The sequence below is a fragment of the Oratosquilla oratoria genome, chromosome 21 (assembly GCF_046742065.1).
Source record: "Oratosquilla oratoria isolate Oo_2021 chromosome 21, ASM4674206v1, whole genome shotgun sequence".
Taxonomy (NCBI): Eukaryota; Metazoa; Arthropoda; class Malacostraca; order Stomatopoda; family Squillidae; genus Oratosquilla; species Oratosquilla oratoria.
In genome coordinates, this window is record NC_134797.1 from 4,471,192 (window position 1) to 4,487,414 (window position 16,223).

Genomic DNA, 16,223 nt, shown 5'->3' on the forward strand with positions numbered 1-16,223 from the left:
GAGAAATCTGATTACTCATTGCCATACCAAAATTCTGTAAATAATATTTGCCATTAAACATAAAATAGGATTCTAATACACATTATCGATTTAATTGAATTATGTGTTTAGAATCCATTATTGATTTAATTAGAATAACCAATTACCTTTTCTTGATATATTGATAAACAGAAATGAACGGTCTTTCAAATTTTATGTCTATAGGAAACCCACCAATGTTCTTTCATATGTTCATTTTTTAAATCCATTATTGATTTAATCAAAATAACCAATTACCTTTCCTTGATGTATTGATATACAGAAATGAAAGGTCTTTCAGATTTGATGTATATAGGAAACCCACCAATGTTCCTTCATATGTTCATTTTTACTCTTATCATCATTAACAGGACAAAGGCATCTGTGTTATCGTCAATGTACCTTCGAGCTTATCGTATTTGTATTTCGGGGCTTTTGGATGATAAATTCTCAAGAAAAAGTGACGTAGCTTCAAAATTAAAGTATCCCAATTATCTCATTGAAAATTCTCAGAAAATGGCTAGGAAGTCTTATTTTGATGATAAAGCTAGAGACACATTTAATTCTACAAATCTTCTCGTTCTTCCTTACCATGATAATTTGATTAAATTACCGCATATTCTTAAGAATTTCAACATCCAAGTTATTTTTACAAACTCCAACACAGTCAAAAGTCTTTTAATTAAAAAATCACCTGAAAATATGGAAGTTTGTGTATATAAAATTCCATGTAAAGATTGCAACAATATTGGTCAGAATGGAAAGGAATTAAATGTTAGGTTAAAACAACACAAGTATAGCGTTAGAAGTGGTCAAACGTCCAACGCATTATTTGTTCATCTTAGGGATTTCAGTCATTGTATCAATTGGGGGTGAAGCTAAAGTAATTTTTAAGAGTAATTGTTATTTGAATAGAAATATCATAGAGTCCAGTCTGATCAAGGATACATTTGTTAACAATTTAAATCAAAGTCATGGACTGTACAGATTGGATGATTTTATTAATAAGAAAATTGTAAACCAAACTCTTAGGACTCCGAGTCCATAGGTCACGGGGCGAGATCTACCCTACTCTCTGAGTATATATACTTGTCTCTTTTTCTGTACTTGTACCTTGAAAATGTCCGAATAGACGAAAGCGCTCGGTCTCGTCTCTGTTATTTTTCTAGTGTTTTTTCTGCATACTAGAATCACGCGTTCAAATTATTTCAACTGCACACACACACACACACACACACACACACACACACACACACACACACACACACACACACACACACACACACACACACACACACACACACACACACACACACACACACACACATATATATATATATATGTGTGTGTGTGTGTGTGTGTGTATGTGTGTCTGTGTGTGTGTATACTCGTATCGAGAGTTTGATTAAACGGCTCTATTAACAGCATTCTACAATTGTACGGCTAGTTTTTGAATATTAAATAATTTAATATATGGCTGGATAAGAATCTAATTTGACTTTTTCATCGTTGGACGCAACAGAAAGCTCCTGGACACATACTGAATTGACCAGTATTGGTTCTGGTTGTATGTCGTCTCCTCTGAGTCTTGATGTCTCACCACTGTTTACAATGACTTGATCAACTACATGGTTAGTCCGAGTCTGTTCCCTTTTTCCCTAGTTCTGAATTTGTCTTATTCACATCTGTACAACTGAAATTATATGAAAGGATGTATTGCGACTTATTTGGAAATAATTGATCAATTTCTGTTAAGGTGGTTCTGAGTAGGTTATCGCCTTTAGTCTCATGGTTTGATGTTGGGTTCTATGTGGACTCTTTGTGAACGTTTTTGTGCACCCGTAATTATAGAAATTAACTAATTCATGACCTCAAGTCACCCAAGGATTTTTTTGTGATTCTCTACTGAGTTGCTTGTGTGGGTCAGAAGTTACTAGTTAATGGGGATAAACAATGATATTAGTCCCTTTTATTCCTTTAATGAGTTAATAATGATCATCATTTACAGAAAACATCTTAGAGCATACACTGCACATAATCAATTCGTATAAGAATAGTAAACTTCAATTGTTTAAAGAAACACGCCACATTTTTTACCAACGGGGCTATTCTCATGTTTACCATTCAGTGTTGTACTTTCTTATCTTTGTCATTCAGTACTATACGCAAATTGAATGCCAGTTCCTTCCAGCTCAGCGTCCGCCCACGTTCTTAACTTGGCCGCCTGCTCTGGGGAGAGCTTGTTCTTCCAATCGCCGATCACACCTAGAAAGAAACGCCAAGTCATTTTTTATGAACAGGCTTCATGTGAGGACGAAGCATTTATTAGTACGAAGGTTCGATTGTTAGAGCTTCACTAAGTACATAGTCGTGGTGCACAAATCTTTGGGAATAGATAAAAGAACGGGGGGGGGGAGGGGTGTCACTGGAGCCTTGGGATACTTATGGAGGGTGGGGACCGATTGCTACTTTTCTCACTCCGGATATATTCATAGAGTAATGTGAGAGAACCCCTTTACCTCTAAACATCGCGAGCTAAATGTAGGGATGATATATCCCGATTAATCATCCTTTTAGTATTAATCAAGGAGATTTGTTAACCTTGATGTTGTACAGAACAGACTATTTTCAGCAATCAGTTCAATTGTTGCACCGGGTTTCACGAAGTGGAAAACCCGCATCCCTACATTGATTTGCAACGGTCCTGGGAACCTCCAATAGATCTCTCTGGGGGAGAAATGTTGGAGTGCTGTCTGTGCTGCATCAGCTTGGGACTTTCTATGTCACCGGTTGAAAGTTGAAGAGAGAGGAGATCAGTCACCGGTTGTCAACTCTCCATGTGTCAAAAACACAAGTGAAGTTGATAGATCGTGGGTACAGTCTGGAGAACGAGTGCCAACCCCTCAGGACTGTACCTCCTGATATACTCGTAAGTGAATGGGTTGACAGGTTTTGAAAATGGGCAGCTTCTATGTCCGTCCTGCAGGACCGCTACATGCAAGTACCCACCACTGATTCCACTTTTTCATGATTTTACCATAAGTGAAATAAAAGAAAAGAAAACTAGATACTGTATAGACGTACAACTGCAGCAGGAAATAATTCTTATTTAGGAATTTAGTCTGCAGGAAAATATGTGGCAAACATTCAAAATATATGCTGGGGAAGTTTATGACATTAAACCAAATCGATCGATCCAGAAAGTCAGCAAAATTAGTATTTCGTTGGCGATAATCAGTCTTCCAAAGATCTTGAGTTATAGAGGTGGTAAAGAAGAGATTTAAGGAAGATACAGTAGAACTTAAAATTGCTATACATTGTTTTCTTTTTGCTAATTGAGGTTAATCTCCAAACATAAACGAATACTGCGTTGCTCTAATCCGGAGGGGTGTCACTGGAAAGTAAGCAGAAGGAAGCATGCTTCTCACAGAGGTGATCGTATGTCATGAAGTTCAAAGTTCAAATTTACAGTTAGATGATTACACAAGTGATGTGCTGTAATGTCCTTGCACCCAATTTGTCGCGGATCCAGGTTTGTTATGGGAGATAAGGTGGCTTATCAAAACTATCGTCTCCATAATAGAACGACACTATGGTCGTCCGAGAATATGATCTGTGAACATTCTCAGAATAGGCTTTTACCTAAATACCATTCCATCTTACCTTTTCTTAGGAATCCTCCATCTTTCTGCGAGATCTCGGATCTTGTCCATTCTCCATCCGCCATTATGTTTCTCTCCTTCATAGCCGAGAAGGACGTGTACTCCACGATCTGAAAACATTGCAGGCGGAAAAGTAAATCTTAAAGCTTATAAATTTTATTGTTAGGAAAGGGGCTGCCAAGGGGGATCTAGGACGCTTTTTATGTCTTTGTTATGGTACGTAACCCTTATAGAAGAATACCGATCAATGAAGTATAATTATCATAATTCTATGGTTGTTCAATCTTTACATGTATGGGGTGGTGCGAGAGGTGAATGCAAAGGTAGTGGGTCAGGGGTTGGAGATGATTAAAGAAAATGGAGAAAAGTGGGAGGTAAGCCATTTGTTGTTTGCTGACGACAACGCGTTTGTAACAGGATCAGAGGAGGGATTGAGGAAGTCAGTGACAGAGTTTGAGAAGGTGTGTGAAAGAAGGAAGCTGAAGATAAATGTGGGTAAAAGTAAGGCGATGAGATGTACAAGGGGGGAGAGTGGCAGCAGGTTGGAAGTGAGCATTAAGGGTGAGAGACTGGAGGAAGTGGATAGTTCTAGATACTTGGGTGCGAATGTGGCAGGAAAGGGAGGAGTGGAGATGGAGATAGAATGTAGATTGAGAGAAGCGAGTAAATGCCTTGGTGGATTGAAATGTGTAATGAGAAATAGACATCTGGGAATGGATGCTAAGAGGAGGTTATATGAAGGAGTGATTGTGCCAACAGTATTGTACGGGGCAGAAACATGGAACATTAAATAACCTCACCAGCCAGTCCACCATAACTGTATCTCCTTTCTTCTTACATTCTGCATGACATCCATCCAACCCAGGTGCCTTACCTGCTCTCATCATCTCAACAGCTGCTTCCACTTCATCCTTCCCTATTTCTCCTCCATTTTCCTCACTCATCATTTTAATTTTTTTAGCGCTTCCCACTGCAACTACCTTTCCCTCCCTATCCTCCTTCACATTTAGCAACTCCCTAAAATACTCTGCCCACCTTCCTCTCACTACCTTCTCTTCCATTATCATCTCTCCATCTGCACCTTTTACCTTTCCCTCTCTACTTGATTCGCCTCCTCTTCCTCTTTTAATTTCCTTCCAAAAGATCTTTTTATTACTTTCAAAAAATTCTGTCATACTCTTACCCCATTTGACATCTGCTCTCCTTTTTGTTTCCTTTATCTTATCCTTAACTTCCTTTCTCTTTCCTTTGTACCTCTCATACAATTCCCTCGTCCTAATTTGTAGCCAATCTATGAATGCCTGCTTCTTCTCTTCTGCACATTTCTTTGCTTTCTCATCCCACCACTCACTACCCTTCCTTCTATTTCCTCCCTCCCTCTTTGTTCCACACACCATCTTTGCACACCTTATGACTCCCTCCTTGAACCATCCCCATTCCTCCTCCACTCCTAGTTCTACTCTATCCTTTAGTCTCTCCCACTCCTCTCCCAACTTCTTCTTATACTCATTTTCCTTTTCTTCCTCATTTAAGCAGTTCACTCTAAGTACCTCCTTACCTTCTGCCCTTTTCCTCTTTCTCCACCTATTCTCCACTCACAATTTACCTTCCACCAGGAAATAATCTGATATTCCCCCACTCTCTCCCCTGAGAACATGCACATCCTTAACTCTTCCTACCATACTCCTGGTCACCACTATATAGTCCATTAACGCTCTATCTGCCACCCTTCCATCCACCACCCTCTCCCATGCGTACTTATGGTTGACTTTCTTCCGAAACACTGTATTTGCTATCATCAACTCTAATTCAAGACACATCTCCACCATCAATTCTCCACTACGATATTTACCTGGAACTCCATACTTCCCAATCACTCCGTCAATTAGTTCATTTCCTACCTAACATTTAGGTCTCCCAATACAACTACATTGACATTTCTCCCTAATCCCTCTATGCACTCATTTATATCTACCCAAAAAGCCTCCCTTTCCTCTACGCTCTCCTCACTACCAGGCCCATACGCACCTTTATCCACATCAACCTTGATGACACCTCCTTCCACTCCACTACCCGCTTTCTTACCTCTTCACTTACTAGTATAGCCACCATTCTCTCCCTCGTCCCCTCTTCACTCCTGAGTACCTCCCAGCTACACTCCCAAACTCACAGTTGCCCTTTCCTTTCATTTTAGTTTCACTCAAAGCCAGTACATCCATCTTTCTTCTCACAAACATACTGCCTATCTCTTCCCTTTTACTCTCATCTGTACCACATCCACGCACATTAAAAGACCCAACCTTAGGGTACTGGTTGGAAAGCTCCCAGACCCTCTTACGCCTTTACTTTCTTTTTTAGGAATGTCCCCTTTTGGTGCTACAGGTAGTAGGACTCCTAATCCCACCCCCCGTCCCTTTTTTGTCGCCTTTTACTACTCAAGTGGAAATACTTGGTGGCAGTATTCTTTTGCCTCCACCACAGGGTAGGTAGGCGAAAAAAGGAAATGAATATTCAGAGAAATGGTACAGGCCAGTAACAAGGGGTTGGGGGACAGCATAACGGAGGGACAGTCGTAGTATAAAAGTGTCATCATTTCTCTATGTACAGAGTTTTCCTCTATCACAGACAAAATGATGTATGGCTCTGGTCCGTAGAGGTGCCCCATATAGACCCTAAAGTATGAACTGCATGCTACTTTGCTACAATAACATACAGCCAATACCCCAAGTGGTACCCGCAGCCATCACGGCCAACATATTCCATGAATAATGAAACGCAGTGGTCGCCAAGCTTCGATCCCTGGACTTTATATTGAGAGTTACTTCTACCATTTTCCATCCCACTACTGGTCCTTCTGTCTTACTCATCCGAATTTCCTCTATTTTTTTCTAACTGGCTTAAACCCCACTAAGAAGACTTCGAGTTTGGATGGAATATAACTTCTTGTTTAGGGAAACGGACTTCTATTTGTACTAACATACTTCTATTATTTACTAAATCTACTACTTTTTTCATTTATCGCTTATTGTAACTGTTTTACTTTGAATTTAGAAATACCCCTCACCTTCGACGCCACAATTTCTGATGGTATGACCTCGTTACCACAAATAGTTCTCAGGTAGTCAGCCACAAAAATAAGATTCATTCTACATCACCCACCTTGGAGATAGTATCATCCGAGAGCCCAGTCCCAAGGAAAGCGTCCAACTTTTTTATTTCTCCTTTCGGATCCTTCTTCATATCCTCAAAGAACAGGAAGTGAAGATTCTTGTGGCCCTTTTTTTCCCATGCCTCCTTTACGTGGGGCAGGTATGGGCCGTAAAGTACTGAAAGGAAAACTGATATCAAAGGAATACTCTGCCTTGGTAAAGATACAAGTATGCTTGTTTCTTAGCAATAAATGCACTGTTAAATATTGATGAACATTAAAACAATAGATTTTTCAAATCTAATCTATATAACCTAACTGATGATACGATAGATTTATCTAAGTCATTCTTTAAATTCCTCTTCACGATGAATTACAATCTTCGAGAAGAAGCTCTGAAGAACACTAGGAGAATGGGGAAAGGCACAACAGACGAATACGACGGAGACCTTCTGATAAATAGTCTGCATATATCCTTGCATGCGAGTGTGCGCGTGCGCACACACACACACACACACACACACACACACACACACACACACACACACACACACACACACACACACACACACACACACACACACACACACACACACACACACACACACACTCGTGGCGCTGTGGTTAGAGTTCTCGTCTGCCACTACGGCGGTCCGGGTTCAATTCCCGCCCAGGGCTGAAATATTTTCAGTATCGCTGCGCTGCGGTGTGTTACTCCAACTCTTGTGGGAGTGGAGTTGGGTGTGTGTGTGCGTGTAAGGTCACAGTATTACCCATAGATCGGTCATACGAGCTCTGAGCTCTCATCCGGGAGGTAAATAACTGTCGATCACATGTACAACACGTGATCCAAGACCATGGTGAATCACTCACACACACACACACACACACACACACACACACACACACACACACACACACACACACACACACACACACACACACACACACACACACACACACAGGCTCGACGGCGCAGTGGTAGCGTTCACAATCGCAATGTTAATGACGAAATAATCACCGCAGCAGCAGCACCAGCCTACAGGCACCAACAACAGACACTGGACTACCGCAATCTGATGCACTGCAGACCTGCATCTAATCTCTGGGAGTCGCCACGACTCCTGGAGCTTCGTCCTGGCAAACGTCAGGACACTTCTCCTCGGTGCTGACTTTCCCATTTATTACAGGTTACTGGTCAACGTCACCAACATCCATCTGGTCTACGCAACAGCTCCCGCCTCGACTGCCCTCCAAACCGCACCGCCATCGACGCTAGACATCTCACGTCCGACGCTCACCGCAGCCATCTGGGGCAACCTCATCATGTCTCCAGCAGAGATGGTTCATCTCAACTCCACTGTAGACCGCATCGCAATCAACCACGGCTACTGCCATCAACGCTAGACATTCCTACGTACAACGCTCATCAAGCCATCTCGGGCAACCTCAACATGTCTCCAGCGGAGATGACCAGTGGCCATCCCCTCGCATGCGGAATGCCCCTTAAGCCAAAGCAAATTTAAGATGGGAGTATTGTACAACCGCGACAGTCACGTGGCATGGAACGTACATGGTGTCGCCCACGATCTAACACTTCTCTGCCAGTGCGACCCTGCTTGACCAGACCTAACCTAACCTAGTGCAATTATCTAATTACGCACCACGGGTAACTTACCCACACGGTATATATAGCTGCTTCCACACAACGATACGCTCTCATTAAGCAAGATGAGAGCATCCCCCTGTTTCATCATCCTCGCTCGAGTGTATTGATCAATCCGCTGTTATACGATGTGGAAATAGTGACCGGTGTAAATAGTGAATAACATATAGTGTATTGTGATACACTCTCACCTGGCAAGATGAGAGCGACCCCCCCTCCCGGGGGTCATACCACCCCGAGCGCGGTAGAGTTGAGAAGCATCTTCTCCATCTCCAGCGACGAAGATAGCGACCACCCGGAAGTAAACCCCGACCTCCAGAAATCCAAGCACCCCCGAACCAAACCCTCCCTGGGAAATGTCGCCCCGCCCAGCGACACCAGTGCCCCAGCCCCAGGGCCGGCAGCTGACCCGGCCCCACCGAAGGTAATCATCTACCCGTCGATGACCAGTTGTACGAGCCTTCCCCTGAACCTGCAACTGTCTCACGGACAACCCAGGGGGTCAAAGCAAAAGGGGACAAGCTGCAGCGTCCTTTGTACGCATCAGTAGCTGCTGCATCTGCAGACGGAGAGTGTCAGGTAGTTACGCCCCGCCGCAAGCACCCCAGCAACCCCAAACCCGACGTGGGTCCTTTGAAGTTCCCAGTCCTCCTCAAGCTAAAAACAAACCCTGCCCGTTTTCTCAAGCTAGGATCCTGGCGTCAGGGCCAACTCATCAAGAACATGGTGGGACCCGTTGATGGCATTCGCCAGACACCGTCAGGTGAATGGCTCATAAGCTACCTCACCGAAACCCAACAAGGTCACCTCTAGCGTACCACGGCCTTGCAGACCGACCATGGCGACCCCATCAAGATCCTCACTAGGATACCCAAAACAATTGTCGTAGGAGTTGTCAAAGGTGTCCCCCTTGAAGAGGACGCCCAGAAACTCCTAAAGGCTGATCTGGAAGCCCAGGACCTAGCAGTTGATGATATCCTAAGATTCACTGCGAGGGACGGCACGCCCACTGGTTCAGTGAGGGTGGCCTTCCTCATGGATATCCTCCCTTCCACCAAGTGTTCCCCTACGTTGCCCCAGTGAGAAGGTGCACCAGATGTCAGCTGCTGGGGCACTCCAAAAAGGAATGCCGCCGCAAGGCCCCCCGGTGCGCCAAGTGTGGCAAAGGACACGCCACACAGGACTGCAGAGATCCGCAACTCTTCAGTGTCAACTGTTGCGGCAACCAATCTGCGGCCTACTCCAAGTGCCTAGAAGTGGCAATAAGGAGGATAGCGCATGAGCTAAAAAATCAGCGGTACACCCCCTTCTCCGAGGCTCTGGCCGTTGCCAGGGAACGCTGGGACTCCCACCTGAAAGAAGAGCGGGCGAAGGACCGTGACTTCACTACAACGTCCGGACCCACCCGGGCAATGAACAGGCGCTAGCCCTCCAAACACCTCCACCCCCCTGCAGAAGCCACCCCAAGTAGGACGGACCATCCCCCCACCGGCTGCGCGGGCGAACCCGTCCCCCCTGCCCCGACGGCAAGAGCCCCCCTAACCACCACTGACACTGGGACCGAGGAAAGAAAGAAACTCAGACCCAGGAAGAGGAAACCCAAGGTTTCCAAGGCTAAAAAACAGGAGGCAGAACCACCCACAATGCCTCCCCACCCCAGGGAAGAGGATAAGGGCACCCCATTAGATGACGGGGACAGCACCACCATGCATACAGAAGACAGCGATATCTCACACGAGCATACCTCGTCACCTTCCCCATTCCCACCCAACGACACACCCGCAGCCAGCACCATTAATTACCTCGTGGCCACTGTTAAGTCCCTACAACGGGACCTGGCACTGTCCAACCCACAAGCAGCCAAGCTACTAGATGGGATCTTCGTGATCCTAAACACCATCTTAGAGATCACCAACAATGGAGGTAATTAAAATCATGCAGTGGAACTGTAGGGCCATTAACACTGCCCGGGATCTCCTAGTGCAGCACCTTGCGGGAAGCTCCTATCAGGTACTTACACTACAATCCCTCCACACCTCTCCCCACCAGTTGCCAACCCTGCCAGGGTATCACTACCCTCCCTTCTTCGCAACCGACGACTTCGGCAAGGTTCGAGCCGCCACGTACGTCTCCATAGGACTGGCCGCCCGTCCTGGGTTACTTCCAGGCTGCCCCCTGGAAGAAGGCTACGGGGTGGTATCATCCGTTTCTTTACTGGATGGCCGGTCGGTACATATCCTCAATTTTTACAACCCAACCACGTCGCGTAAATTTGAGTGGCTGGGAACCCTCCCGGACAATTGGATCGTGGTAGGTGACTTCAACAGAAGGGACGGCCTTTGGGAGGACGGATATCCCCGTTCCTCACCAGAATTATGCTCCTAACTAGACGCGGCTGACATCGTCCTACTTAACGATGGGAGGCACACTAGGCTACCTGACTGCCCAGGAAATGGCACCTCAGCCTTAGATCTCTCTTTCGCATCCCCAAACATTGCGGGGATTACTGAATGGGTGGTCCAGGACGACCCTTTGTCCTCCGACCACCTCCCCATCAGCATCACCTTACACCTCACCCCCACTACCCACCCCCCGCCATCTCAGGCGACTTTCAACCTGGGAAAAGCGAACTGGACGACCTTTCAAGCCCATCTAGCCGACGCCCACCTCAAACTCGAGCTCACCCGCCCGGTAGAGGAATTAAACACCCTCTTGACGGACATTGTGCTCGAGGCGGCCCGGCTAGCCATCCCAGTGACCGGCGTTAAACACGGGAGACGCGGCCATCCCTGCAAGGAGGCCGTCGAAAAGAAGAAACTGGCCTACCAGCGGTACAGAAGGGAAGGCTCGGAGTCCGCCTACATCGCAATGAAACAGACCAAAGCTCTGTACAAGAAGACCATTGCTCAAGCAAAACTAGACTACTGGAAAAATGTCAAGAAGGACAAGCTGGACCTCACCGAAGCGTGGGAGAGGTTCAAGGAAATTAAAAGTCATTACAGCCCCCCCGATGATGACCTCAAGGCCCCCGATGGGAGGGTGTTACGCACAGCCGAGGATAAAGCGGAGGGGCTCTTCCACCACTTTGCCAACGCGAGCTCCTCAGCTAGCCTCCCCGCTGAGAAGCGCAACTTCCGAGCAGCCCAGGATGACCTTGTGGACCTCCCCCCCCCAAAGGGGAGCACACGGACCTCTCGCACTTCGAGCTGAAGTCGGCCCTCAGGGCCATAAAGGCCACCAAGAAATCCCCAGGTGCAGACCAAATCACGTACCCACTTCTGCGACACCTCCCTTCCGCCCTCCAGTAATCCTTGTTGGCGATCTACAACAAATGCTGGGGAGAAGGGGTGGTACCACTGGCATGGAAACATGCAATCGTGGTCCCCATCCCCAAGGCAGGCAAACAGAGGAACCTGGTGGAAAACCACCGGCCCGTGTCCCTCACCTCACACGTCGGAAAGGTCTACGAGCGTATTATTCTGAACCACCTAAGCCACCATGTGGACTCGAACAAGTGCCTCCCGAAGCTTCAAGCTGGGTTCAGGAAGGGTAGAAGCGTAACGGACCACGTTGTGAAGCTCTCCGAACACATCCGGCGAGCCCAAAGGCAGAGAAGAATTCTTCACGCTTGTTTCCTAGACATCTCCAAGGCTTTCGACACCGTTTGGCACACAAAGCTCCTATGGAAGTTGAAGTCCATAGGGGTCTCCCCGGCAATCTTCAACTTCGTGAAGTCGTTTCTCACCGACAGAACAATAGCGGTCCGGTGGAAAGGGATCATCAGCTCACAAGCCAAAATTGACATTGGGGTCCCCCAAGGCTCCGTCGTCGCCCCCCTACTCTTCACCCTGCTACTAGCGGGGGTGGGAGAGGGGGTGCGACATGACACCGTAGTCACTGCCTACGCGGGCGACATAGCCCTCTGGAGGAAGTCTAAGTACCGACGGGCAAAGAAGAACTCGGCGAACCATCGGGCGGAGGTAAGGGTATTTCAAGAGCAAGTGGACGTGGTCGTGAACCACCTCATGGATCTTGGATTCACCCTCTCTGGGACCAAGACGGTATACATGCCGGTGCACAGCAAGGATTACAACGCAGGTCAGTATCCGGACTGGAATCAAATCACGGTCTGCGGTACTACTGTGAAACCCGCTGCCTCCGTCCGCTACCTGGGGGTCACCTTCCAGCGGGACGGCCTTTGGAACAAGCACCTGAGCCAAGTCTGCCTCAGTGCCAGACGGGCGCTCAATCTTGTCAGAGTCATCCGTCGGGAGAAATGGGGCCAACGCAGGGAAACTGATTCCCATCATTCAGAGCCTTGTGCGTTCCCACCTTCTCTTCGGCGCCCCCGCCCTCCACGACCTCCCTCTGACGGCCGTGCAAAGAATGGCTCGGGTAGAGTGCCAAGCGCTCCGCCTAGGGCTAGGACTGGCAAAATCGGTTCCCCAGGCCCAAGTCTACAATGAAGTCGGCCTCCTACCACTCTGGCACTACCTGAAGAAGGATGCCTGTACATACCTATTCAGCTCTGCAAGGGTACCCAACTCCACAGATGAAGAGATGGATGAGAGCTGGAACTCAGCCTCCACCCCCGTTCCCGTTCACGGCCTTCCCGTTACAGTAAGGGACATCTGCAAGAAGGCCAAAATCCAACCCGGCCAGCGCCGGAGGATTGCCCAATGCCAGGTGGACCCCTTCCCTCCGTGGGCCCTCACCCCTCCTGAGGTGGAGCTTAACCTTCCCGGGAGCAAGGGAGCAGATTGCGCTCAAATACCTTGACGACCTGCTGATATGTACAGACGGATCAGTGCTCGAAGATGAGCGCTCAGGAGCGGGCATTTACCTGCACAACACAAAGGAAGCTTACCCAGTGAAACTAGCCCCCCCCCACCACCACCATCCTCACGGCTGAGCTCATCGCCATCAGAGAGGCAGTGCAAAAAATATATATATACTCACCCTCCCCCACCCGCCACCGCAGGTAACGGTGCTATCAGACTCGAAATCCAGTCTGATAGCTATTCAGAATGACAGCTGTGCATCACGTCCCGCCATCCTTAACGACGTCCTGTGTCTTCTAACGGAGGCCGGCAGGGCGGGAGTCCACTTCCGATTCCAATGGGTCCCCTCGCACGTGGGCCTCCTTGGCAACGAGATGGCAGACAAAACTGCCAAAACAGGTGCTACATTGCCTAACAGCAAAGTCACCCCAATCCAACCCTCTGCACATGACTTCTTTCGCAAAATTGACCGCGCTGCCCGGGACCTCTGGAAAACGGAGTACCACTCTACCGTTGTCGAACGAGGATGGCCCCTCAGGACCTGCCTTGGACCGACCCCTCCTAGCTTCTCATCTCTACCCCCGTACATAGCGGCAATAGTCAGCAGGATACGGGTGAATCACTGGCGGACCAAATATACTACTTCCCGCTGCACCTGTGGCGCGGAAGTATCCTTCACGCACTGCCTCTTCTTGTGCCCCGCAATGGAAGCTCACTTCCGGCCCCTAAGGACAACCTTCAATGACCCTGCCACAGCCCTCGAACGCCTCGTTGCGGACGACTCCCTCAAATCCGACCTCCTCGTCCTCGCAGCCATCCTCGCCTCTTCCTCCCCAGTCGGGGGACTGCTGTAAACCCCCCCCACACACACACATGCACCCGCATGCCCACAAGTGAAAATCAAACTCTTACCCAATTACACAACTTTCCAAATCACACCAAAACTTCCCTAACATCTCCAAACAAACTACTTGAAGCCACTCAGAAACTACAAGCCAGTCCCTAAATCGGCTTGCTCCGCTGGGACTAAATTCACAAACCAAACCAAACCATGTAAAATCAGTTCACTCGTACCTTACAATAAAAGGAGACGAACTCACCAAAACCTCTTTCTCTTCACCAATAGTAGCATCGCTACAGTACAAAGAGAATTGAAGATGAATATGCATATGAATGTAAATATATAGATATAAATATAGATGTGAATATGAATATAAATATGAAAATAAATATAAATATAATATAAAAATAAATATAGATATAAGTATAAGTATAAGTATAAATATAGATATAAATATAAATACAAATATAATATAAATATAAATATTAAATATAAATATAAATATAGATATAAGTATAAATAAAATATAAATATGAATATAAATACAAATATAAGTAAATCCAGCGAGAACTGAATCCTGCAGCAATAACACGTCTACTGAGAATCTGCTGCCTTTTCTTACCCTTGCCACTGGATACAGATGGACTCATGTCCGTCATACTTAGAACCCAGCCCGTCGCGGCATATATGGTCACGATCAGCCAAAGCTGGTAAAAGGATACGTTGTATGTTCGTGCGGCCATGCACGATTTCTCGTGTACACCACCCGAAGGAGAGGCGCAGCTGACAAGTAGTCTGTACGGTGAGGTCTAGGTGTGATGTGTCGTATAGGATATTTGTGCTTGGCGTGCAGTCTTTCTATGTGCCTCATGTGAAGATTGCGTTTGTGTTGGTTGAGTGGGCGGATGTTGGCATCTCGGTGTAGGGACTCAGCGGTTCTGAAATCGTTCCAGTGCGATCCCGTGATGAACAGGACCGCGGCATTTTGAACCATCTGATGGTCGTAGTTGTTAGTGGTACATATAAACTAACACAGAAAATTTCCCTCCCAATCTCGACAAATATATGTTAGTTGATGATATACTGTATCACAAAACAACACTAACGAACAAATATGAACCAAACCGGTCAGTGTTTCAGCTTGTAGTCCTTATGGACCTCATTCCTGAAGTTCTCAAACTTCTACACGATTACCACATTGTCACACACCCTAACAATGAGAAATGCGTTACACAAGCCAGATTGTACTATTTTTGGTTAACCATGAGGAGGGATATACACTCCCACATTGATGCTTGTCACTCTTATTCGACTCACGAAGGTCATATCAGCGGTCATGTTCCAATGTTAACTTACCATACTCCTTGTAAACCATTCGACACAGTCGCTGTTACTCTTAAGTTACAACAGCGGGAACCAATACCTATTTGTCTGTGTCGACCATTTTTCACGATTCTTTATTCTTTCCCCGCTATCAGACAAGACAGCACAACACGTTGCAAGTACACTTATTGACAAACTCGCATGCCCCTTTAGTACACCCAAAACTCTAATTTCTGATAACGGGACTGAGTTCAATAATGAGATTCTTTCGCATATTTGTAATTACTTTAAAATCACAAAATGCAACACTGCCTATCACCCTAGTTCAAATGACTTAGTTGGACGCCAGAATAGAAAGATTCTCAATCTTCTTCGACAACTTGCTTCTGATCTTCACCCTTCTTGGAATGAACATGTTCTAATGATTCAAGCTTGTATAAATAGTTCCATTAACAGGTCAATATCGAAATCACCTCATTTTGTCCTCTTTGGTTTAGACAAACGGCTCCCATATGTCCTTTTTGTTTCAGAAATTACCTCCCATTTACAATTTCATAGAGATTTTTTACTTTTTTTTTAATTTTTTTATTTTTTATTTTTTTTATTAGTTCATACTACCCCTACAATAGAGGACCATCACCAATTCTCTCCACCGCAACCCCCTATCCCCCTTTCCGTTACAATCTTCGCAGTCAAGCGACAGGTGAGTGGAAATAATATCTACTTCCATAGGTTCATACAATTAAGTAAATTTTATTTCAATCATGAGTATTTTCCGATACCA

The 16,223-nt window shown here is 46.2% G+C and overlaps 1 protein-coding gene across 3 annotated transcripts in view; it reads right to left on the bottom strand.

Annotated features, from left to right (window-relative positions):
* Nucleotides 1–1,388: 1,388 nt before the first annotated feature.
* The window catches only part of LOC143036691 (sulfotransferase 1C4-like), a 39,158-nt gene continuing 24,323 nt past the window's right edge, over nt 1,389–16,223 (bottom strand). For all 3 annotated transcript variants that reach the window (XM_076204280.1, XM_076204283.1, XM_076204282.1), the window contains 3 exons: nt 6,840–7,006; nt 3,682–3,790; nt 1,389–2,283 (listed from right to left, as the gene is read on the bottom strand). In XM_076204280.1, the coding sequence (XP_076060395.1) occupies nt 2,168–2,283; nt 3,682–3,790; nt 6,840–7,006 (392 nt within the window). In that variant the 3' untranslated portion in view covers nt 1,389–2,167. The remainder of the gene's footprint in view (nt 2,284–3,681; nt 3,791–6,839; nt 7,007–16,223) is intronic.